Source organism: Hylobates moloch, unplaced genomic scaffold (assembly GCF_009828535.3).
Source record: "Hylobates moloch isolate HMO894 unplaced genomic scaffold, HMol_V3 SCAFFOLD_10, whole genome shotgun sequence".
NCBI lineage: Eukaryota > Metazoa > Chordata > Mammalia > Primates > Hylobatidae > Hylobates > Hylobates moloch.
In genome coordinates this window covers 83,879,532-83,906,223 of record NW_026652285.1, presented here as the reverse complement: position 1 = coordinate 83,906,223, position 26,692 = coordinate 83,879,532, and the positions used below count along the sequence as shown (strand labels likewise).

Sequence of the window (26,692 nt, the reverse complement as noted above, 5' to 3'; positions counted from 1 at the left end):
GCATAATATGAGGAGGAACATCTAACCTGTTCTACATTGTAAATGTAGGCATAAAGTAGAGATTTTGGTGCAATTTAATAATTGACTCTGTTGCTTCACTTCATGCACAGAATGCTGATCCAACCTAGGAAAGATTTTGTTATTATTCACATTTTCAAGTTTCTGTAATTTAAATTTTCCTTAGTTGTGCTTAAAAGAAACAAAAAAACATTGAAAGGTGTCTAGACTCTGGATACAGTGAAACCCAATATACAGTCTCTGTCACCTAGGAATTTAAAGTCAGGTTAGGAAAATAATAGATAAACATAGAAAAAATTAACAATGCAAGAATTAAATGGTAATATAGGATGACCAACATAAAGTCTGTTACAAGGGATATAGCCAATTAGAAGTATGTATCATATGAGTAAACTCCTAGCAGTGAGGAAGCAGAAAGGCATAGTGAAAAAAGCTCTGCACTATGAATTAAAATATATAGCTTTTAAGCCTTGACTGGAAAAGTCAAGTGCTAACTACTTTGCTGGTCATTTTACCTGTGACCCTCATTTTATCAGTATGATGATGATGGATCAGTGCTTCTCAAACTTTACTGTACATATGAATCCCCTGAGGATCTTATTAAAATGCAGATTCTGGTTCAGTTAGTCTGTTTTGGAGCCTGAGATTCTGCAATTCTAATCTATTTCTGGGTGATATTGATGCTGCCAATCCAAAGACCTACCTTGAGTAACAAGATGCGAGACGATCTCTAAGACGTCTTTTCACCTTATAAGTTAGATTGGTAGAGCTGTGCATTTATAACTAGGAGAGGTCAGCTTCACAGAAGTAGGAATTGAGCTTGGGCTGGGCAATCAAAGAGAAATTAACTTGAGAGACAGCATTTTGGGCAGAGGAAACAGCATGTCTCCAGGCATAGACACAGGAATATGCAATAAGTGTTTAGCAAAGGCAATAATTAGGCTAGTTTGGTGAAAACTAAATTATTGTTTCGTAAGGTGAAAAAAGATCTTAGAGATCATCTCGCATCTTGTTACTCAAAGTAGGCCTTTGGACTGGCAGCATCAATACTACCTAGAAATAGATTGGAAATGCAGAATCTCAGGCTCCAAAACGGACTAACTGAATCAGAATCTACTTTCTGTCTATTGATTTGCCTATTCTGGATATTTCACATAAGTGGAATCATACAATATGTGCTTTTATTGTGATTGGTTTCTTTTACTTAATATAATGTTTTCAGGGCTTATCCGTATTGTCACATGTATCTGTGCTTTATCTTTCTCTCTCTCTCTCTTTTTTTCTTTTTTTAAACAGAGTCTCGCTCTGTCGCCTAGGCTGGAGTGCAGTGGTGCAATCTCAACTCACTGCAACCTCCACCTCCTGGGTTCAAGTGATTCTTGTACATCAGCCTCCTGAGTAGCTGGAATTATAGGCATGCACCACCACACCTGGATAATTTTTGTATTTTTAGTAGAGATGGGGTTTCACCATGTTGGCCAGGCTGGTCTCAAACTCCTGGCCTCAAGTGATCCACCCGCCTTGGCCTCCCAAAGTGCTGGAATTACAGGTGTGAGCCACCACTCCCCACCAGTACTTTCTCTCTCTGTCTCTTTTTTTTTTTTTTTTGAGACAGAGTCTCTCTCTGTCACCTAGGCTGGAGTGCAGTGGTGTGATCTTGGTTCACAGCAACCTCTACCTCCCAGGTTTAAGTGATTCTCCTGCCTCAGCCTCCCGGGTAGCTGATATTACAGGCACCCACTAACACCCCCAGCTAATTTTTTTGTATTTTTAGTAGAGACAGAGTTTCACCACGTTGGTCAGGATGGTCTCGAACTCCTGACCTCAGGTGATGCACCCACTTCAGCCTCTCAAAAGTGCTGGGATTACAGGCGTGAGCCACTGTGCCCAGCCCATTCATAACACTTTTTACCACCTGAAATTATGTTATATACTTATTTGTCTATCTTCCTTTTAGCAGATAAGCTCCATGAAGGAAAGAACTTTGTTTTGTTTACCACCCCATTCCCAGTATCTAGAATGGTGTTAGCACATTGTAGACACTCAATAAATAGTTTTGTTAAGTTTGCAAATTAATGAATAGGAGTAGATGAACTTACTCAAAAAGAATGATATAGAAGGAAAGCAAAGATAATTTAGAGTAGAAACCTGGGAAAGACCAGTGTCCGCAGGTTATGCAAAGGAGGAGGCACCAGTGAAGAGAGAATAAATATATTGGACAGGAAGGTGGATGAGGAGAGCCAGGAAACACTGATCTTCATAGATCTTTTATATCTACAGAAAGAAAATTGACTAGGTAGTCTCAAAACTGTAGTACCAATTATTGTTATAGAGTGCTGACCCTGTCAGCAACATTTATTTTAAAAAGACAGCACCTATGTAAGCACTAAGTTCAGTATATAACAATCCACATAGGAATCAATAATCTTAATGAATAATATGGACATGGAAGAGGTAAAATATTTTTTCTTCTACCTTGTATTTTCTTAGAGTAAATGATAAATTCTAAAGCTTTCTCTACCTATGATTTTAAGATATGACACAATTGGTCTTTTCTCTAATTATATTGGAGAGTTATATTGATTTTGGTTCTTTCAGTCTGTACAAGGGAATTATTAGGGCTGAAATATTCCAGGATATTAGGAAAAATGTATATTAGGATGTATAACTAAGTTGCCAATAATGTATTTATCTATTGGAAGATCTCTTGTAATGCCAGCCATTCTAATGGTATGATACAGATATACCTGTTATCAATCAGGAAACAGGTAAGGGCAAGGTTAAAAGAGCCAAAAAGATGTCCTCAGGACTAGCAACAGTGGGAAGTTGAAACCGCCTTCGCAAAAATTGTAACTGAGGAAATTATGACAGTGAAAGAGATCAAACCTAACTGATTCCATCCTGCCTCTAACCTTTAAGTTGTCCTTGTTCATTCCTGGGTGTAGGCTGAACTAACCTTAGGAAGGAATTTAGTGTATGATTTAACTCTGAAACAAAATTGATAATAGCCCTTTCCTGAAAAGACCCACTTTTTGCCTGGGGACCAGACTGCGTTTGTAGGACTAACAAATTAGCTACGAGATTAGAAATTTTGGTTTAGGGGTCATGCGGGCCTCTGGCTGCAAGAGTCTGAACCTCTCCAAATTGCTCCTCGGGATAACATCACTATTGTAAAACCCAAGATCAGGGCTTGAGATATTTTGCAGACCCTGCACTCTATGGATCAGCTGATACCACCTAGCTGGTTATCTGGCTCAACCAGTTCTGCGATCCCACCCAGGAGCAGAAGACCCTAAGAAAACCTCACTTCCACCTCCTATATTTCCATCTCCAACCTGACCAGTCAGCACTCCCCACTTCCCAAGCCCTTACCTGCCAAATTATCTTTAAAAACTCTGATCCACAAATGCTCAGGGAGACTGATTTGAGTAATAATAAAAGACCGGTGTCCCGCACAGCCGGCTCTGCATCTCTATCCATTGCAATTCCCGTCTTGATAAATCAGCTTTGTCTAGGCAGCGGGCAAGGTGAACCCGTTGGGCGGTTACAAAGTTGTTACCACCCTAAGGTTGAAGGAACAAGGTGCCTGGGCAGTTACCAACCTAGTAAGAACTACAGGAGCAGGGCTGTCTGACAAAAGATGTAACTTTTGGTGGAAGAGTGCAGCCAATTCCAAACTGTGGCCTGACAGTGAAGGATTTGGGAGGAATAACATTCCAACCTGTCTCCCTCACCTTTGATCTTCTGCCAGTGCTTTCCATGGCTGAACCCATCTAGAAGCCAGAGGACAAGGAAGCTTGGTTAGTTCATAGAGGTTAGCTTCCCAGGTTATGGAACAGAACATAAAAGGCTGGGTAATTTTATTAGGAACAGACATTGAATATCCAGCACAAGGGCAGTTTGGCAATGTGTGGCAAAACCTAAAAATCTGTATACTTTTAACTTTATCATTTCTGTTTTTAAGAAATATATTTCAGATTATTAGTGCATATAGATGTTCTTTGCATTGTTGCTCATAATGGCAAACAATTATAACAAACGTAAACTTCCAACAATAGAGAATTGGTTGAATAAATTATGATTTACTGATACCCTGTTTATCCATTCAAATATTAGGTGAATGTACATTGATTGACATGTAAATGTGTTCATGCTTCATTTTTTTTACAGAAAAGAACAGGTTATAGAATACTGTTGTCATTAGTCCACTATTGTTTAAAGATATTTTTTAATTGAGAAATTTACATACTTTTTATATTTATCTTGAATGATGGGAATATAGATGTTTCTTCTCTGTGTCTGTTGGAATTTGATAATTTTTTCCACAGTGGACATATATTATCTACTAATAAAAGTGTTTTAAAATAGAACATACATAACATTAGTAATTTTATATTGTCACAGAAAAACAATTACAAGAATGGTGACCCAGATTAATTGTGAATTTGAGGAAGTTGTTCCAAGTTCAAATCCAGACTCCCAAATTGAAGTAGAGGAGGTCAGTTTATACACCCACATGGACTACAATGAAGTCTTTACCCCTGTCAGTTGTTTAGAAAAATGTTCAGCACTTCAAAACCAGAACCAAGGTAAAACATTTATTTTATATTGTTGTAAAACATTTCTTACCAATATACACATATTCTTTTCAGTGAGTTTTTTGTTTGATTTGAATGAAAAATTTTTTATTAAAGATCCACCTGCATAACTCTAAGCTTTGCCATATTAGGGCAGTATTTCCTCATTCATATTAATCCTCTTTGTAAGTTGGGTTATTTTTGGAGTTTAATTTGCTGGGCCTCAAAACAACCTGCAGAGATTTGATCATAGTATGCCTTCAACATACTGCTATAATGACATTGGCATCTTTTTAAGATCCCATGATATAGCAATCCAGTGTAATATTAAATTACTATATTATGAAGTGATGATTATATTTTAGTTTTTAAAACATAATAAACATTTTCAATTTCATCTAATTTATGTGAAACCAAGGTTCAAAGTGGAGATGGAATAGCTCCAGTATTAAGTTAGGAAATATACTCAATTTTACAAACATACTCTCAAAAATAATTAAAAGTAGGCCAGACACGGTGGCTTACTACGCCTGTAATCCCAGCACTTCGGGAGGCCAAGGCGGGTAGATCACCTGAGGTCAAGAGTTTGAGACCAGCTTGGCCAACATGGTGAAACCCCGTCTCTACTCAAAATACAAAAATTAGCCAGGCATGGTGGCAGGCACCTGTAATCCCTCTACTTGGGAGGCTGAGGCAGGAGAATCACTTGAACCCAGGGTATGGAGGTTACAGTGAACCGAGTTTGCACCACTGCACTCTGGCCTGGGCAAAAGAGCAAGACTGCATCTCAAAAAAAAAAATTTTTTTAAGTATATTTTATTCAAACTTGATTCCAAATGTCTCATCTTACTAGAGGATGTTGAATTCTTTCAACCATGTAAAAACTTGGTGAAAATTGCCTTTCTTGTATGTATAACAGCCTATTCTTTTTTTAAATTACAGAACTTAAGGTTCTATTATGTGATTATTACTATCATTTAAGAAATGCTATAACTTCAACATGAAAAATAATTTTATTCTTTTACTGTTATTTTTATGTAGATATATAAATTATGTATAAAATTTTTAGCATTGGCAAATAGCTGTGTGATGATATATATATATAGAGAGAGAGAGAGAAATTCCTCTTATAGTTGGAAGAGATAGAGAGATTAGTTGTATTAAGAACTAAAACTTGAGAGCATGATATAGTAGAAAGAGCCTGAATTTGGAGTCAGAAGACTTGAATTTTCAGTCCAAGTCTACTCATAAAAAATGGAACATCACTTGAGGTCAGGAGTTTGAGACCGGCCTGGGCAACATAGCAAGACCCTGTCTCCACAAAAAGATTTTTAAAAATTAGCCAGGTGTGGTGGCAGTCCTGTAGTCCTAGCTACTTGTAAGGCTGAAGTGGGAAGATTGCTTGAACCCAGGCGTTCAAGGCTGTAATAAGCCATGATCGTGCCACTGTACTCCAGCTTGGGTGACAGAGACCCTGTCTGGAGAAAAAGTGGTTTTGAGATTTGGGAGAAAATTTTTATGATTTTTAAATTTTCTTCTATAATTTATTTCTATTATATATTCTTCTATTTTTTAATAATTTTTTTGTGGGGATAAACTAATATATGTAAGTTTATATAAGTATATTCAAAGAGATGGCTTATAAAAACTAATGGGTTACACAAGCATAGTAGTATAAATGTGGCAAACTAGAAGCTACTGTCAGCTAGAATCAACTATTGACTGAGAGAAAATATGCTTGAATTTCCCAAATGCATACAAATTGTCCATATCCTATGTTTCCTCAGGTGTCCTGTGTTACCGGACATCACTTTATAAATTTAGATTTTTAATTTTAATTATTTTCTTTGCAATTATATTGATTGCTGCCAGATTTGTAGATAGTTTGGTCTTATTGTCTAAATCAACAGAAACAGTATATTTGGGGATTTGTAAATATGCTATGTCTTAAAAGAATTATAAATAATTACTAAATTATAATTTCAAAACACATATATCTTTAAAACAAACAGTGGCTGGTTTTCTTTTATGGTTGTTGGTTTATTGATATTTGCTAATTTTTCTACAATGTTCGCATACTATTTGTTAATACATGAAACTCTTAAGCATCCCTCTAGGTATCCTGGGAACATATAAGCAAATATAAATGTAACTTTTATTTTTATTTTTGAAAATAAAGTTAGGCCAGCCACAGTAGCTCATGCCTGTAATTCCAGCACTTTGGGAGACCGAAGCGGGTGGATCACCTGAGGTCAGGCATTCGAAACCAGCCTGGCCAACATGGTGAAACCCTGTCTCTACCAAAAATACAAAATTAGCTGGGCATAGTGGCAGGCACCTGTAATCTCAGCTATTTGGGAGGCTGAGGCAGGAGAATCACTTGAACCTGGGAGGCAGAGGTTGCCATGAGCCGAGATCACATCATTGCCCTCCAGCCTAGGCAACAAGAGTGAAACTCCATCTCAAAAAATAATAAATAAAAATAAAATAAAATTGATAAAGTTGCATATGCATATGGTTTAGAGAGTCAAATAGTTTGTTAAAGTTTACAATAAAAAGCTGTAATCTGACTTATTTTAAAATGGTGGCACAGAAGCAAGCTGGCTTCACTACTCATACAGGAAACCAAAAACAAATATACAGTGCCAAGATTTTCACTAGCAACAACTCACATCTCAAATATGAGGATGAGATAGATCCTAGGGACACAGAGAAGTGAAAAAACTTCAAGCAGATGGTAGGAGAACCCAACTTCCACATCCATGATGCCCCACCCTGCCCATTCTGCCTGACAACAACCACATGGAAAATCTTCCCCCAACTCATGGTTTCTACGCTGGAAAAAGTGAGAGTGGAATAGTCAACTAGCTTTCCCTCCATCTTGGATTCCCTGGCAGGAGAATTCTTTCTTTAACCTGTGGAAAGCATCATGACTGCCTGAAAGGAAAGACAAAGAGGGGAGAAGGGGCTACCTTCCCTAGCCCTGGAAACTGCTCTGTAACTCAGGCAAAGGAGCCAAATCACAGTAGCTAATTTGTGCCACTTGTCCCTTGGGCACGAACCTCTAGCAGACTTCTGTCACTGTTGGGATAATCATTTTCAGACTCTCCCATTTGGGGCAGACCGTGCCCTGACCATTTGCTAGAGGCAAGGCAAACCTGGGCTTAAGATACCACCTATAGCCAAGAAAAAGGCAATAGTAGTGAAGATTTACTAAGAAAATATATCCAATAAAAACCAAGACAAGTTGAATAGAGGAAGCTGGAATAAATAACCAATCCTTCAATGCAAAGACATAGACATATACCCACAAAAAACAACACTGAACAGGGAAATGTGACCTCTGCAAAAGGACAAAGGAAAAATCCAGTGACTGACCCTAACAAGAGAGTCATTTGTGAGCTCTCTGACCAAAAATTCAAAAGAGCAGTTTCAAGGAAATTCAGTGATCTCTAAAATAATACAGAAAAGCAATTCAGAAATTTGTTGGAGAAATTTAACAAAGAGAATTTGTTAAATTTTTAAAGTTAACTTTAAAAACTCAACAAATTTTGGAACTGAGAAATACATTTGCTCAGCTGAATAACTAATTAGAGGCTCTCAACATCCGAATGGAACAACCAGAGGGAAGAATCAGTGAGCTCAAAGACCAGCTATTTGAAAATACAGTTGGAGGAGAAAAAAGAAAAAAGAAAGAAAAAGAACAAAGACTACCTACAAGATATAGAAAATTACCTCAAAAACCAAATCTAAGAATTCTTGATGTTCAAAAGGGAGCTAAGCAAAGGCAGAGGGTAGAAAGAAATAATACAAAATTTTCCAAAGCTTGAGAAAGATAAATATCTCCAGTACGGGAAGGTCTGATGATACCCAAGAGATTCAACCCAAATAAGACTACCCCAAGGTATGTAACAACCAAACTCTCAAAGGTCAAGGACAAAGAGAGGATCTGAAAAGCAGCAAGAGAAAAGAAGTAAATAACATATAAAGGACCTCCAATTCTTCTGGTAACAGACTTTTCAATGAAAAACCATACATACAGGAGGGAGTGGAACAACATATTCAAAGTGCTCAAAGAAAAAAAAAGCCATCTAAGAACATTGTATCCAGCAAAATTACCCTTTGAATATGAAGGAGAAATAGTCTTTCCCAAACAACTAAAGTTCAGAGAATTCACCCCCATGAGACCCATCATCTTACAGTAAATGCTAAAGGGGGTTCTTCAATCTGAAAGGAAAAAAAACAACATTAACATACAAAAAGAAAACTTTTCTTTATTTACCCACTGGTAAAATTAAGTACATGAATACTTAATTTTAAGAATTCGCTAGGATACTGAGAATACTCTGTTACAATAATTGTGGTGTGTAAGCACTCATAACTCTAGTATGAAGCCCAATCAAAAACAATAGCTATAGCAACCTGTTAAGAGATGTAATATAAAAATATGTAAGTTGAGACAGCTAAGTCAAAATGTGGCATTTTGTGTGTATGTGTGTTTGTCTTTGTTTCTATTCCTTTCTTTGTAATCCAAAATATTATCTCTTTAAAATAACTTTTTATAGCTATACAATGTTTTTTGTAACCCTCCTGGTAACCACAGCCCAAAAACCTGCAATATGTTCACTAAAAATAAAAAACAACAAATTAAAACGTACTACCAGAGAAAATAACCACAAAAGAAGACAGTAGGAAGGAAAGAAAGGAGTCTTAAAACTATCAGAAAATAGGCAACAAAATGGCAGTAGTAAGTCTTTACTTGATAGTAACACTGAATGTAAATGGTCTCAATTTTCAAATAAAAGGCTTAGAATGGCTGAAGGAATTAAAAAAGCAAGACCAAACTATATGCTACCTTCAAGAAACTCTCTTCACTTAAAAAGACACACAGACTGAAAGAGAAGCAGTAAAAAATGATATTCCATGCAACTGGAAACCAAAAATAGCAGGAGTAGCTATACTTATAAAAAATAGACTACAAATCTAAGATTGTAAAAGAGACAAAGATGATCATGAAAGGGGTCAATTAAGCAAGAGGATATAACAATTATAAAAATCTATGCACACAACACCAGAACTCCTAAGTATACAAAGCAAACATTAATATATCTAAAAGGGTAGACTGCAATATAATAATAGTAGCGGACTTTAACACCCCATTCTCAGTAGTGGACAGATCATCCAGACAGAAAATCAACAAAGAGCATAAACTACACACTAGAATAGGCCTAACAAACATTTACAGAACATTTCACCCTTGTGATAGCTAACTTCATACTGTGTATTTTGTGCTGCAGAATACATATTCTTTTCATCAGCACATGGAATATTCTCCAGAATAGACCATATCTTAGGCCACAAAATATATCTGAAAAAATTTTAAAAATAGAAATCGTATCAAGTAGCTTTTCTGACCACAATGAAATAAAACTAGAAATCAGTAACAAGAGGAACTTTGGAAAATGCACAAACACATGGAAATTATACAACATGGTCTTAAATGGCCAATGAAAAAGTTAAGAAGGAACTTTTAAAATTTCTTGAAATAAATAAATGAAAATGGAAATAAAACATACCAAAATCTCTGGGGTATGGCAAGAGCCCAGTACCAAGAGGGAAGTTTATAGCAATAAATGCCTATATCAAAAAAGTAGAAAGACTTCAAATAAAATAACTTAATGTTGCACCTCAAGGCACTAGAAAAGAAAGGACAAACCCCAAATTGGTAGAAGGAAAGAAACAATAAAGATCAGAGCAGAAATACATGAAACTGAGACTAAAAAAAAAACAAAAAACAAAAAACAAAAAAAACAGAAGATCAACAAAATGAAAAGTTGGTTTCTTGAAGAGATAAAACCTTTCGCTAGATTAAGTAGGAAGAGAGCAAACCCGAATAAATAAAATCAGAAATGAAAAGGGAGACATAATAACTGAGACCTCAGAAATACAAAGAATCATTAGCAAGTATATGAACAACTATATGCCAACAAATTGGAAAACTTAGAAGAAATGGATACATTCCTAGACACATACAACCTATCAAGATTGAATCACAGACATTGTGGCTTATGCCTGTGCCCTAGCACTCTGAGAGGCTGAGGTGGGTGGATCACTTGAGGTCAGGAGTTCAAAACCAGCCTGGGCAACATGGTAAAACCTCATCTCTACAAAAAATATTAGCCAATTGTGGTGGCATGTGCTTGTAGTCCCAGCTACCTGAGAGACTGAGGTGGGAGGATTGATTGAGCCTGGGAGGTTAATGCTGCAGTGAGCTGTGATCATGCCACTGCATTCCAGCCTGGGTGACAGAGTGAGACCCTATGTCAAAAAAAGGAAAAAAAGTTTGAACTATGAAGAAATAGAAAACTGCAACAAACCAATGATGAGTAATAAGACTGAAGCCATAGTAAAAAGCCTCTCATCAAAGAAAGGCCCAGGACTTGATGACTTCACTGCTGAATTCTACCAAACATTTAAAGAACTAATAGTAATCCTACTTAAATGCTTCAAAACAATTGAAGAGGAGGGAATATTTCCAAACACATTCTACGAGGCCAGCATTACCCTGATACCAAAACCAGACAAGGACACAACAACAAAAAAGAAAACTACAGACCAATATCAAAAATGAACATAGATACAAAAATCGTCAACAAAATACTAGTAAACTGAATTCAACAACACATTAAAAAGATCATTCACCATGATAAAATGGGATTCATCTCAAGGATGGTTCAACATATACAAATCATTAAATGTGACACATCACATTCAAAGAATCAAGAATAAAAACCATATGATTATTTCAATAGGTGCTGAAAAAAGCATTTGATAAAATTCAACATCTCTTTATGATGAAAACCATCATCAAAATAGGTATAGAAGGAACATACCTCAAAACAATAAAGGCCATATATAATAGTTAACTTCATACTGAATGGGAAAAAATTGAAGGTCTGTCTTCTAAGGACTGAAATAAGACAACGATGTCCATTTTCACCACTTTTATTCAACATAAAACGTGAAGTCCTGGCCAGAGCAATTGAGCAAGATAAAGAAATAAAGGGCATTCAAATTGGAAAGGAAGAAATCAAATTAGCCTTGTTTGTAGATGACATGATGTTATAGCTAGAAAAAACAAAGATTTATGCAATTTACCCATGTAACAAATGTTACCCCTTGAACCTAAAATAATAGTACCCCTTGAACCTAAAATAATAGTTGGAAAGAAAAATTTTAAAAACCCAAAGACTCCACCAAAAAACTGAGTTGATAAATGCATTCAGTAAAGTTGCAGAACACAAAATCAACATATGGCTGGGCACAGTGGCTCACACCTGTAATCCCAGCACTATGGGAGGCCAAGGTGGGTGGATCACCTGAGGTCGGGGTTTGAGACCAGCCTGACATGGTGAAACCCTGTCTCTACTAAAAATACAAAAGTTAGCTGGGTGTGGCTGTGTGCACCTGTAATCCCAGCTACTCAGGAGGCTGGAGGAGAATCGCTTGAACCCTGGAGGTGGAGGTTGTAGTGAGTCGAGATTGCACCACTGCACTCCAGCCTGGGTGACAGGGTAAGACTCCATCTCAAAAAAAAAAAAAAAAATTTAACATACAAAAATCAGTAGCATTTATATACACCAACAGTGAACAATCTGAAAAAGAAATCAGGAAATCAATGCCATTTACAATAGCTACAAAAAATATAAAATACCTAGGAATCATTCTAACCAAATAAGTGAAAGATCTATACAAGAAAAACTATAAAACTCTGATGAAAGAAATTGAGGAGGACACACAAAAAAGGAAAGATATAATATTTCATACTCATGAATTGAAAGAATATTACTAAATTAATATTGCCAAAATAACAATACTATCCAACGCAATTTACAGATTCAGTGCAGTCCCTATCAAAATACCAAAGAAGTGAAAGACCTGTAGAAGAAAAACTATAAAACTCTGATGAAAGAAATTGAGGAGGACACACAAAAAAGGAAAGATAAATATTTCATACTCGTGGCTTGAAAGAATTAATATTGCTAAAATAACAACAATATCCAAAGCAATTTACAGATTCAATGCAATCCCTATCAAAATACCAATGACATTCTCCACAGAAATAGAAAAATAAAACCCTAAAATTTAAATGGAATCACAAAAGACCCCAAATAGCCAAAGCAATCCTGAGCAAAAAGGAAGAAAGCTGGAAGCATCACAATGCCTGATTTCAAAATATACTCCAAAGCCATATGAACCAAAACAGCATGGTACTGGCATAAAAACAGACATGTAAACCAACGGAACAGAATAGAGAACCCCACTATAAATCCACTCATTTACAGCTAACTCATCTTTGACAAAGGCACCAAGAACATACAGTGAGGAGAAGATAGTCTTCAATAAATGGTGCTGCATATAGATGACTATATGCAGAAGAATGAAACTAGATCCCTATCTCTCACCATGCACAAAAATCAAATAAAAATGGATCAAAGACTTAAATCGAAAACCTGAAACTGTGAAACTACTAGAAGAAAACATTGGGAATATGCTCCAGGACATTGGTCTGAGCTAAGATTTTTTGTATAGGATCTCAAAAGCAGAGGGCACTAAAGCAAAAATAGACGAACAGGTTTACATCAAGCTAAAAAGCTTCTGCACAACAAAAGAAACAATCATAAAGTGAAGAGACAACCCACAGAATGGGAGAAAATATTTGCAAACTATCCATCTGGCAACAGATTAATAACCATAATATACAAGGAGCTCAAACAACTGAATAGCAAAAAAACAAATAATCCAATTAAAAATCGGCAAAAGATATAAACAGACACTTCTCAAAAGAAGAAATGGCCAACAGATATATGAAAAAATGCTCAACATCACTAATCATCAGAGAAATGCAAATCAAAACCACAATGAGCTGGCCAGGCGTGGTGGCTCATGTCTGTAATCCCAGCACTTTGGGAGGCCAAGCTGGATGGATCACCTGAAGTCAGGCATTTGAGACCAACCTGGCCAACATGGCAAAACCTTGTCTCTACTAAAAATACAAAAATTAGCCAGGCGTGGTGGCAGCCACCTATAATCCCAGCTACTCTGGAGGCTGAGGCAGGAGAATTGCTTGAACCCAGGAGGCAGAGGTTGCAGTGAGCCAAGATTGCACCACTGCACTCCAGCCTGGGCAACAGGAGTAAAACTGCATTTCAAAAAAAAAAAACAAAAACAAAAAAACACAATGAAATTTCACCCAAGTTAAAATGGCTTGTATCAAAAAGGTAGTAACAGTTGCCAGCAAGGATGTGGAGAAATGGGAACTCTTGTACACCATTTGTGGAAGTGTAAATTAGAACAGCCACTATGGAGAACAGTATGGAGACTTCTCAGCAAAACTAAAAATAGAACTACCATATGATCCAGCAATTCCACTTCTGGAAAAGAAAGGAAATTATATAAAAAAGACATCTGCACTCCCATGTTTATTGCAGCTCTATTCACAATAGCCAGATATGTAATCAACCTAAGTGCCCAGTAGTGGATGAATAAACAAAATGTGGTATATCTACACAATGGAATATTATTCAGCCACAAAAAAGAATGAAATTCTGTCATTTGCAGCAACATGGATGGAACTGGAGGCCTTTATGTTAAGTGAAATAAGCCAAGCACAGAAAGACAAACATTGTGTGTTCTCACTCATGTCGGAGCTAAAAAAGTGGATCTCATGAAGTTAGAGAGTAGAATGGTGATTACCAGAGGCAGGGAAGGGTAGCAGGGAAGGGGGATGAGGGGGAAAAAAGAACATAATGTATTTGTTACCACTGAACTGTACATTTAAAAATAGTAAAGATGGGCTGGGCACGGTGGCTCATGCCTGTAATGCTAGCACTTTGGGAGGCCGAGACAGGCAGATCATGAGAACAGCCTGGCCAACATGGTGAAACCCTGCCTCTACTAAAAATACAAAAGTTAGCCGGGTGTGGTGGCACGCACCTGTAATCCTAGCTACTTGGGAGGCTGAAGCAGGAGAATTGCTTGAACCTGGGAGGCGGAGGTTGCAGTGAGCCAAGATCACGCCACTGCACTCTAGCCTGGGTGACAGAGTGAGACTCTGTATCAAAAAAAAAGTAAAGATGGTAAATTTTAATAGGCATATTTTACCTCAAAATATAAAAATACAAAAAGAAAGATGGAAAGAACTTGTGTCCCTGAAAATATTGTCAAGCTTAGTTTGTTTTTGTTTTGTTTTGGTTTGTTTTTGTTTTATTTTGTTTTGTTTTTGAGTCAGAGTCTTGCCCTGTCGCCCAGGCTGGAGTGCAATGGCGCGATCTCTGTTCACTGCAACCTCTGCCTCCTGGGTTCAAGTGATTCTTGTGCCTCAGCCTCCCAAGTAGCTGGAATTACAGGCACATGCCACCACACCCAGGTAATTTTTGTATTTTTAGTAGAGACAGGGTTTCCTCATGTTGGCCAGGCTGGTCTGGAGCTCCTGGGCTCAAGTGATCCTTTCACCTTGGCCTCCCAAAGCACTGGGATTACAGGTGTGAGCCACTGTGCCCAGCCAAAACCCAGAGTTTTGAATTAATCTTTGGTATAATTCTTTGTTATCTTCAGCCAAAGGTAATATTTGTATGCTTTTTAGTGTGTTTTTTACTTAGATTTTATAAACACTTTTCTGTGTCATTTTATATTTTCTACACCGTCAATTAAAATGGTTGTATAATACTTTTTTTTTTTTTTGAGACGGAGTCTTGCTCTGTTGCCCAAGCTGGAGTGCAATGGCGTGATCTCAGCTCACAGCAACCTCTGCCTCCCAGGTTCAAGTGATTCTCCCACCTCAGCCTCCCAAGTAGCTAGGATTATAGGCATGCGCCACCACGTCCAGCTAATTTTTATATTTTTAGTAGAGACAGAGGTTCATCATTTTGGCCTGGCTGATCTCGAACTCCTGACCTTAGGTGATCTGCCCATCTTGGCCTCCCAAAGTGCTGGGATTACAGGCGTGAGCCACCGTGTATGACCAACACTTTTCTTAAAAGCAGTAATTTCCTGACTTCATCAACCACCCCTTATTTTTTCACTCTCTAGAGGCAACCACTTTTAACTCTTTGAAACAGTTTTAAAAGAAACTATATTCCTTTTGTCATTTGTTTATCTGTATGACATGCTTATACTGCTATTTCCTGATGTTTTTAGTTTTAGACCTTATATATTGACCTCTCACCATGAAAATAAAGATGTTGCTGTCCTCACTCTTTTATACCCTCACTACCACGTCCCCCCACACTTCCTATGGTCTACACTCCCAATGTAGTTATAACTTTGGTTAGATCAGTATTCTGTATTTACAGAATTATGAGTGCATAAATACTATTTGTAGCTGAAAATAGTATTGTGTTATTCAATAATTTCTTTATTGTACAATAGTCCCCCCTTATCCACAGGGGATACATTGCAAAATACCCAGTGGATGCATGAAATCACTGATAGTACCAAACCCTATACAGTATATACAATGTTTTGTCTTATACATACATACCAATGATAAATTTTAATTTGTAAATTAAGCACAGTAAGAGATTAACAGCAATAAATAGCTAACAATAAAATTGGAGAATTAAGTAAAACAAAGGCTATTTGAACACAAGAACTGCAATACAGGGACAATCGTTCTGATAACTGAGACAGCTACTAAGTGACAAATGAATAGGTGGCATATCAGTGTGGAAACAGTGGACAAAAGGATCATTCACATTTCGGTGGGACTGAGCAGGATAGCACTAGGTTTCATCATGCCACTCACAACACCGTGCAATTTAAGGCATAAATTGTTTATTTCTGGAATTTTCCATTCAATATAGTATTTTTGGACTGCAGTTGACTGTGGATAACTGAAACCTCAGATAAGAGGAGATTACTGTACTCCATGAAGTTAATGCTTGTTTTCTGTTTTGTTTTGTTTTCTATGTATTTAGTACATAGAACTTGATCCTGAAACTCTCCCGTTTGTCTAAATCTCCTCTTAATACACTGAAGCATCAAGTGTACCAATAGTTTTATCTTTGGGGATTTTCGTTCTAGAACAAGTCATTATCACCATCATCCCTGAGGATTCTGTTCACTTCTTTCTTGTATTGGGCCTCCTGTTTGTTCAACCTTGTAGCTGCCAGTTTAGTCAGTTTTTTCGTTTCTTTTAGTAGAGTACTTCCACTCATAGCCTCCTGAGAGTAGGAATGTAGGTAGTAAAATTTTTTTAATCTTCCATATCCAAAAAGTCTTAATTCTATCCTCACATTTAATTGATAGTTTGACTAGTTATAGATTCCAGATTATATTTTTTCTCAGAATTTCAAAGGCATTGTTCCATTCGATTCTAGCTTCCAGTATCGCTGTTGAGAAGTCCAATGCCATTCTGATTCCTAAATATTTTTTATAAGATCTTTTCATCCTGAAAATTTTAATGATATTTTTCTTCCAGTGTTGTCAAATTTCACAATGGCATGTGCCTTGTGGGTCTATTGTTATATATTAGGCTGGATACATGGTGTATCTTTCCATGTAGATACTTATGCACTTCAGTTTTAAGATATTTTCTAGAATTATTTCTTTGGTGATAATTTTCTCTTGTTCTCTCTTCCTGAATCTCCTGTTGTTCATTTATTGAGGTCTTTAATGTATTTCAAAAAAGTTTAAAATATTTCTTCATAAAGATTTTATATATCATTTATTTTTTATATATTTTTTATTTTCTTCAGAAATCGGTTACATATCTAAGATTTATCCATAAGTACTCTATTTTAGCTGCCATTACTATTTATATTTCTAAATTAAAGTTTGTTTATTGCCTGTATATAACAAAAGGCAGTTGATTTTTATAGTGTTATCATATTTATCTACCTCTTAAACTCTCATAGTAATTCCAAGAACTAATTCTAATATATATAATCATATTGTCTGTGAATGATGGCTGTTTCTTCCTTTGCAATATTTAATCTTTTTTTTTTTTTGTCTGACTATGCTGACTAAAACCTCTAGAACTTTGTTCAGTAGAAGCATGATGGTTGCTATCTTATTTCTGATGGTAAAGAAAATGCTTCTAACATTTCATGTGTATGTCATTTTCAATGGTGAAATATTAGAAGCATTTCCTTTAGTGGGTTGAGGAAGATTCCTTCTGTTCCTAGTTTGATAACAGCTTTTAATCATGAATGAGGATTGAATTTTATGTTTTTCTACATATGTTAAGATATCTACATCTTAAATATATAGGATGTCCCTTTACTAAAAACTCATAATTCTATAATTCAAAGATAAATTGTTTTACTATTGTGATCATACTATATATGCATATTATTTTTAAATATTAACATGTTCTTGGGAATATTTTATTTTATGCTTGAGTTTTCTGCAAAAGCGTGTCTTTTTCTTTTTCTTACTTTTTTTTTTTAATTGAGACTGTTTCTCAGGCTGGAGTATAGTGGTGCAATCACAGCTCACTGAAGCCTTGAAACCCCCGGGCTCAAGTGATCCTCCTGTCGTAGCCTCCTAAGTAGCTGAGACCATAGCTGTGCCACCATGCCTGACTAATTTTTCATTTTTTTGTAGAGACAAGATCCCCCTATATTGTCCAGGCTGGTCTCAAACTTCTAGGCTCAAGCAATCCTCCCACCTCAGCCTTCCAAAGTGCTGGGATTACAGGTGTGAGCCACCGTGCAAGACAAAAGCATGGCTTTGAATGACTGCAGTTTTTAATCTTATGTACATATCACACATTTCCAAATTTGAGACCACTAATGTTTTTAATTTCAAATATGTATATAAATATGTATTCTTATTTTCAATTATTTCCTTGGCATGAATTCCTAGAAATTGATCTATTTGGTATAAGTGCTTTATTAGCTATATGTCCACTAGTATGGTATGAGAATGCCCTATTTATGCCAGCATTATCATCATTGAATATATTACTGCTGATGTTGTGGTAATACATTTAAACCAATGTGATGGGCAAAAAAATTATGTTTTTACTTACATCTTTAAAATTACTGGTGATCTCTGTTGTTGACAAGCTGGGCATAAAAAAGTAAATTAATAGAATTACTGGTCTTTATTGGCCATCTGCATCTTTTTGTTTTGTGAAATGATTTTCTCTTTTGTTTATATTTTGACATATATTTTATCTTTATATGTAAAATTATTAACTCCAAATATGTTTAACTTGAACCTAACCAATTCTGCCAATTGTTTTCTTTTATGGTTTCTTTCATTCCTTTTATACTTAGAAAATTCTTTCTTAATTAGATAAATACTTATTTGTATTTTCTTGAAGGTGCATGAGGTTTGTTTGTTTGTTTTTTTGTTTTGAGATGGACTCTTGCTCTGTGGCCCAGGCTGGAGTGCAGTGGTGTGATCTCGGCTCACTGCAACCTCCACCTCCCAGGTTCAAGTAATTCTCCTGCCTCAGCCTCCCAAGTAGCTGGGATTACAGGCCCCCACCACCAAGCCCGGCTAATTTTTGTATTTTTAGTAGAGAGGGGGTTTCGCCATGTAGGCCAGGCTGGTCTCAAACTTCTGACCTCCAGTGATCTGCCCACTTCAGCCTCCCAAAGTGCTGGGATTACAGGCCTGAGCCACCAGGCCTAGCTGAAGGTGCCTAGTTTTATTTTAGATTCTGATGTATGTATAAGAGTAGGAATAAAAAATCTTTTTCCAAGTGTTTTTGATAATTGTCCCAATATCATTTATGAAATAGTCCTTTCTTTCCCACTGATTAGAAATGCCACTCACATTATATATTAAATCCTTAACCACATTAGAATTCATTTCTAGATTTTCTATTATGATCTATTTTGCCTATTATTGTGTCATATCATATAATTTTAACTATTTAATGTATAATTATAATATATATTAATAATCTCCTATTTTGTTACTTTTTTCTACTCTCATAACTATATTCTTCCAGGTTTACTTTGTAATCACTTTTCCAAGTTCTAAAACAAGACCTCTTGAAATGGTAATGGGATCCTTTAAAATTTCGCCATAGTTAGTCTTTCTAGCTAGGAAAGTATTTTTTATCTTGCCTTTTTTTCAAATTTTTAAAAAAATGATCTTCAATAAAGTTCTATCATTTCCTGCATATACTTTCTGAATATTTTTATGGTTAGTCCTTGATAGTTCACAAATTGTTGTTTTTATGCTTTTTCCATTAATTTTTATGACCAAGTTTTTACATATTAAAAAAACATTAATTGTATAATTTTTATCAGATAACTTAGTGAACTCTTGTTTTCATTTCATTATCTTGAATTTTCTAGGGAGATAAAAGTGTCCTTTGTAAAGAATAAACCTCTCTTCTTTCATATTAGTAGACCTTTTTCTGCTTCTTTTCATAGTTAACTAGCCAAAATTTTGTTTCCTGGTGACAATTTAATATTCCTCTACAATAGAAGAAAACAGTCTCCTTATATCTGTATAGTACATATATTAGCTGTAGTAAAATAAGAACTCCAGGGCATGCTGTATAACGCAAAGAAAGTAAGGAAGTGGCACTCTTGCTATAAACAATCTTGGTAGAATTACAAAGAATATTAGTTGTGGTGTGATGCTGCCCTCAAGTGGTTTCATCAAAAAAGGGTGGATGGAAAACAAGACCACATAACTGCCTTCAGATGTCAGCCATTTAGTTCCAGAAATATCCAGAATGAGGCTGTAGATAGGGAAGATGGCTGGAGGATCTGTTTAGAAGCAGAAGGTGGATATAGGATATAAACTAATGCTGTTTGGGTTTTTACTATTAATGTAATTTCATTAATACTTACAGAATGGATTATACCAGTAAACTATATTTAACTGTCTCAGATAAGCCCTCCTTAGACATGGAATTGATTGACTAACTTCCTTTGGTGTATCATGGGAAGCTTTTGGCCATGAGATTGTCGGGAACTTAAGTTCAGATAAATATCTCTTAGGAGGCTAGTTCATACCACAAGTTCTCTTAAGGCATATTAAGTTAGCACCAAGCAAAGGGATGTTCCCTTGCTGCCTGCATACCAATTATGTAGTTGACCATGGGAGACATTACTACCTGAAAACTCCATACTATTCTTTTCTCATGCGATTCAGCATCACTTAACCGAAAAGTCAATACCCAGAACAAGAAACCATTGCTCTCCCTTCAGGATGGCTTTCTGTTTGGGAGCTTGGCTTTTTGAGTAGTTCTTCATCTGAGCTTATATTTTTCTTTTTCTCTTTCTACTCAAAAACTTATTGAAGAATTGGGGGCAAGTTTATGTTCCTTCCTGTGACTTAGAAACTATTAAAGCTGTTAGACAGACAAGATTCTAAAGAAACCCAGACAAGGCAGGGTGGAGACCGAGAGGAGAAATTTATTCCAGAAATTAACTGTTAGCAGTAGTGTTTCTTAATACATAAGCTATATCATACTCCTCAAGTAGATTCTTTGCTTAAAACTTTCACTGTAAATAATTTTATAGCAACCATGTGAATAACTTAAGAATAATAGAATCAGTCTCATTTGTAGGCACTGTAGACCATCTCCATTCCCTACATGTCAGAGACTCTGGGGGATGAATTGGAGATATTAAGAGGTAAAATGATGCAGAGAAGACCAAGGTCAGCAGAAGTCAAATACTTCTATTTCTTTAAAATTTTGCGTAGGCTACTCCTGGCTATTTTGAAGTGTAAGTCCATAAGATATTTTCCTCCATTGATTAATCTTTATTGATAAAGTATTAGCCGTTACAGCTCTTTTGGGATATTTGGCTATTCCTCGGTGTCCTAGATAATACTAAAATTTATTGTACTTTTGCCTTTGTTCCAGAACTATGCTACATGCTGTATATGCACAGTACAATGAAGAGCTAAAGAGTTTAAAATGTGATTGAAAAACCCAACTGTATCTAATGACTGATTACATTAACTATCTAGCTCCCTTTGGATAACTTTGTTTTTTTCTTATTCCTTTATATTTCTTATTTCTTTTCAGATTTATTTATTGATGATAAAGGAATACTTTTTGTAAGTAATAGAAAACACCTACCAACTTTGCCTACTCTCTTGAGTAGACTAAAACTGTTTTTGGTAAAGGATCCTCTTTTGGATTTCAAAGGACAGATCTTCACAGAAGCTAATTTTTCCAGGTACTTACTTAATTGACCAATGCTGTAAATATTTTTAAGAGGTGAAAATGTTTTTGTATGATCACAAGCTTAAATGTTATCAACAATGTTTTGTTTTGTTTTGTTTTGTTTTGAGATGGAGTCTTGCTCTGTGGCCCAGGCTGGAGTACAATGGCGCAATCTCGGCTCACTGCAACCTCCGTCTCCCGGGCACATGCGATTCTCCTGCCTCAGCCTTGCTGAGACTACAGGCATGCACCACTGTACCCAGCTAATTTTTGTATTTTTAGTAGAGACGTGGTTTCACCATGTTCGCCAGGCTGGTCTTGAACTCCTGACCTCAGGTGATCCACCCGCCTTGGCCTCCCAAAGTGCTGGGATTACAGGAGTGAGCCACTGCACCTGGCCAATAACTTTTATCATCGTTTTACCTCAACTTTAATTTTAATGATTATGTGTTTTGGTTGGCTACATTTAGTGTGTGACTTGGCTTTTAGTAAACACTAATTAATGTATTTTTTTTTTAAGGGAATGTTTCTCTCTTCAAGAAACTTTGGAAGCTTTTGCAAAAGAAGATTTTTGTATGGATAAAGTGAACTTTTGTCAAGAGAAACTAGAAGATACAATATGTTTAAATGAGGTTGTAATACTGGCTTTCAATAATATTTTAGTAAAAGTAGTGAGGCACATTTTTGTAAAATTTTTGTAATATACACTGTCTGCAATTGTCAGATTAAAAATATTTTATAATGGAATGAACATGTATCAATTAAAAAGTCAAATTTACTTCTAAATAGTGGTTCTCAGCCTTGGCTGTATGTTGGAATTACCTGAATAGTTAAAAAAAAATTTGAAGCCTGAGTTCTACACAGATATATTCTGATAAATTGGTCTGGTGTGCAGGCCAGTCATAGGGAACTTTAAAATCTCTTCCAATAATTGTAATCAATATACCTGGTATAGGAAATTAAGTAGTCATGTCTAGTTTAAAAATTGACACCTGAACTAGAAATATTGATTTGTGAGTTATACACAAAAAATAGTACTTGAGCTAATGAGAATATTGTAAGAGTAAGAATATAGATGGTCCAAGACTGAATTTCTGCCAGTGTTTAACCAGGATGATAGCATCTTTTGCATATTAAAGGCCAAACTTCTCAAAGATGCATTTAGTTTCAATAGCACACAAAATGGTTGTAATATCAGTATGTAAAGAATTCTAGCTGTTGAGAGTGCAGTAACTTTTTGCAGTTGGACAAGCTCAGAAATCTAGGCCCATATTGATTAGATGCGTTCACAAAGCTACTTTAAAAAAACATTTTTTGGCTGGGCGCGTGGCTCACGCCTGTGATCCCAGCACTGTGGGAGGCCGAGGTGGGCAGATCATGAGGTCAGGAGATCGAGACCATCCTGGCTAACATGGTGAAACTCCATCTCTACTAAAAATACAAAAAATTAGCCAGGCATAATGGTGGGCGCCTGTAGTCCCAGCTACTCGGGAGGCTGAGGCAGGAGAATGGCGTGAACCCGGGAGACGTAGCTTGCAGTGAGCCGAGATCGCACCACTGCACTCCAGCCTGGGTGACAGAGCGAGACTCCATCTCAAAAACAAAAAACAAAAAACATTTTTTTAGGACAACTTAAAATGTTTTATATTTGGGGATTTTAATGGACTTAAAGCACTTAAGGGGTTTCCTTACAATAAAAATTTTAACATGATGGTAAAAATGTTAATTCACCAATAGGCCCCATTCCTCCACTACCTCTTGCCTCCCAGGTTAACCCTGAGAGTTGTGGACTTAGTCTGTCTTGTTGAGTCAAATTCTGTTGGAATGAAAGAGAAACATACTCCATGGATCACAGTAAAGATCTATTCCATTCTATGATCTCATTTCACTTCTCACCATTTATTATCTCTCATCTACTGCAGTGACTATTTTTAATTTAAAATGTTTACAATTTGCTATTAGCCAAAAAGAAGCTATTTCTGCATCTAGGGATATTGTACACCACTAATGTAATGAGTGATCATAAAATACAATACTCAGAGAGAACATTGCTTATAATAGAACGTATTTTTAGCTGCTACATTTCTGTTTTTTTAAAGTATATACAGCTTTAACAATTTTGAATGTGGATTTAGTTTAAAATTTGGTACATCATTTAAGCAAATTTTGTCCACTTATGGTTTCAAAAATATTTATTTGGAAAGCCTCTCTAAAAACTTTTTTAAACTATGTTTTTTCAGCCATCAAGTTTTCTTATTGAGTATGAATTCTTAATACCTCCAAGCCTCAAACCAGAAATTGATATTCCATCACTCTCAGAACTGAAGGAGTTATTAAACCTAGTGCCAGAAATAATAAACTATGCAGATGAAAATGAAAAGCTTTTTGAAAAAGGTGAGAATTAATTGTAAAATGTATTACTTGTAAAAACCACTTAAGAATGTTTGTTACATAGGTTCTTGTTTATTAAAATTTTTCTGAACCTCCAGATTTTGTAAAAATGTTCTGCAAGTTACATGTTGAAATCTCAGTATTATTTTTGATGAGATTATTTTCTCATTGTCATTTTCTTGTTGTTGTTGTTGTTGTCGAGACAAAATTTTGCTCTTGTTGCCCAGGCTGGAGTGCAATGGCAAGATCTCGGCTCACCACAACCTCCGCCTCCCAGGTTCAAGTGATTCTCCCACCTCAGCCTCCCAAGTAGCTGGGATTACAGGCATGCACCACCACACCTGGCTAATTTTTTATTTTTAGTAGAGATGGGGTTTCTCCATGTTGATCAGGCTGGTCTTGAACTCCTGACTTCAGGTGATCTGCCCACCTCGGCCTCCCAAAGTGCTGAGATTGTAGGCATGAGCCACCGCACCCAGCCGTCATTCTCTTTATATGACTTTCAGGTTTGAAACTTCTCTGAAATTTAACCATTTCAAGATAATTATACAAATAAAACTAAAACACCTATGACTATACAAATTTTTAAAGAGTTGTTTTCTTATAAACAATAAAAACATTATCAACTTCTATACTGACATTAGTTAACTATGGAGGGGCTCACAATAAAGAGCTCAGAGTATGGATTCGTGGCGTCAATGACTAGGAGAGTCATAACTTAGATGGTTTCATCTCATTTAGTCTTAGTAAATATTATTGAGTTATTTTTAGTGACAGTATAAGCCCAAATATTTAACTGTCCTCTCATAAATTTCATTTAAAATGATCAAAGATATATAATATCATGGAGGAAAGGAAGGGGGATCTGTGATATCCATTGAGAACAGGGATGCTTGCCATGAACAGACCACAGACTTGAAGGAATTCTTACAGTTAAAACTAAATCAGGGAATTACTGTTCTGCCACAAATCAAAGCAAGGGAATGAAAAGCCAACCTGGGAAAGTAGATTAAATCCATACCAGAACTTGCAAATATAGTAGATCTCAAAATGCAGGGTGGGCCATAGGCTTATTTGCAGGACACAAATCTCAGTTCCATAAATGCAAATGTAAAGGACAACAAATGACTTTACTGAGTGATTATACTGTTAAACTCCCAGCCTTCACTTGACTCGGCTGCTGTACTAAGTAAAACAGAGTCACTGCCACAGAGGACTTCTAATAAGGAAAGTTATACACATTATTGAAAGGTCAGGGGGTAGGCAGTGTCCCAGGTACCTTTGGGTTGTGACAACAATAACAATAAAACTGCTTAGTACAGCAATAAAGTTGCCTGCTACAGGGATATCTCAAGCCATAACATCCTTCCTATTTCCCATGCTCAAAGTGTAAGTAAAACTACATAGATTTGCCTACTCTGAACATTCAATAAAAATGGAATCATATAATATGTGATCTGTGACTTATTTCACTTAGCATAATATTTTCAAGTTTATTGGCATTATCCAATATATCAGTACTTCATTCATTTTTATGGCTAAACAATATTCCATTGTATGGCTATAGCACATTTTGTGTATCTGTACATCTGTTGATAGATATTTGGGCTGTCCTTTTAACTTAAAAGCAATCCTGCTATGAACATTCGTGTACAAGTTTTTGTCCACACATATGTTTTCATTTCTCTTGGATATATACCTAGGAGTGGAATTGCTAGATCAAATGGTAACTCTATGTTTAACTTTTTGAGGAATTGCCAGACTGTTTTCCAAAGTAATTACACTATTTCTTTCCCACCAACAATGTGTGAGGGTTCCAATTACCTACATCCTCTCCAAAACTTGTTATTATATAACTTTTTTATAGCCATCCTACTAGGTGTGAAGTGATATCTCATTGTGGTTTTGATTTGCATTTTCCAGATGGATAAGGATGTCAAACATCTTTTCACATACTGTTGGCCATTTGTATATCTTCTTTGGAGAAATGTCTACTCAGATCCTTTGCCCATTTTAGTTGGGTTATTTTTCTTTTTATTACTGAGCTGTAAGCTTGTGTCATTTGTTTTTGTTTCTCAATTCCTCCTTTTCTGCCTTCTTTGGGATTACTTGAATTTTTTAAGGAAGTGTTTTTGTGACAAAATTGTACATACTTCAGGTGTATAACATATTTTGATATACATATACATTGTGAAATATTTACCATAAAAAAGCTAATTAACTTATCATCTCATAGTTACTTTTTTGTATGTAATGAGAATACTTAAGATCTACTTTCTTAGTAAATTTAAAGTGTACAATGCATTATTATTAACTATAGTCACCATACTGTATGTTAGGTCTCTAGAACCTGTTCATCTTATAATAGAAAGTTTATACCCTTTAACCAACTTCTCCTCATTTCCCCTACACCCTAGCCCCTGGTAACCACTCTTCCATTCTCTAAGTTTGGCTTTTTAGATTCCACATAGAAGTGGTAATATTAGGCAGATTTGTCAATACCTAATTTTTTGAGAGTTTTTATCATGAAAGGGTATTGAATCTTGTCAGATGC

The 26,692-nt window shown here is 36.0% G+C and overlaps 1 protein-coding gene across 4 annotated transcripts in view; it reads left to right on the top strand.

Moving 5' to 3' along the window:
- The window catches only part of SHOC1 (shortage in chiasmata 1), a 103,195-nt gene that overhangs the window by 10,975 nt on the left and 65,528 nt on the right, over positions 1-26,692 (top strand). For 3 of the 4 annotated variants that reach the window (XM_032761274.2, XM_058445935.1, XM_058445933.1), the window contains 4 exons: positions 4,423-4,607; positions 21,607-21,760; positions 22,268-22,379; positions 23,988-24,141. In XM_032761274.2, the coding sequence (XP_032617165.1) occupies positions 4,423-4,607; positions 21,607-21,760; positions 22,268-22,379; positions 23,988-24,141 (605 nt within the window). Of the gene's footprint in view, positions 1-4,422; positions 4,608-21,101; positions 21,209-21,606; positions 21,761-22,267; positions 22,380-23,987; positions 24,142-26,692 lie in introns of those variants that run through there. The other variant, XM_058445934.1, reaches the window with a different exon arrangement.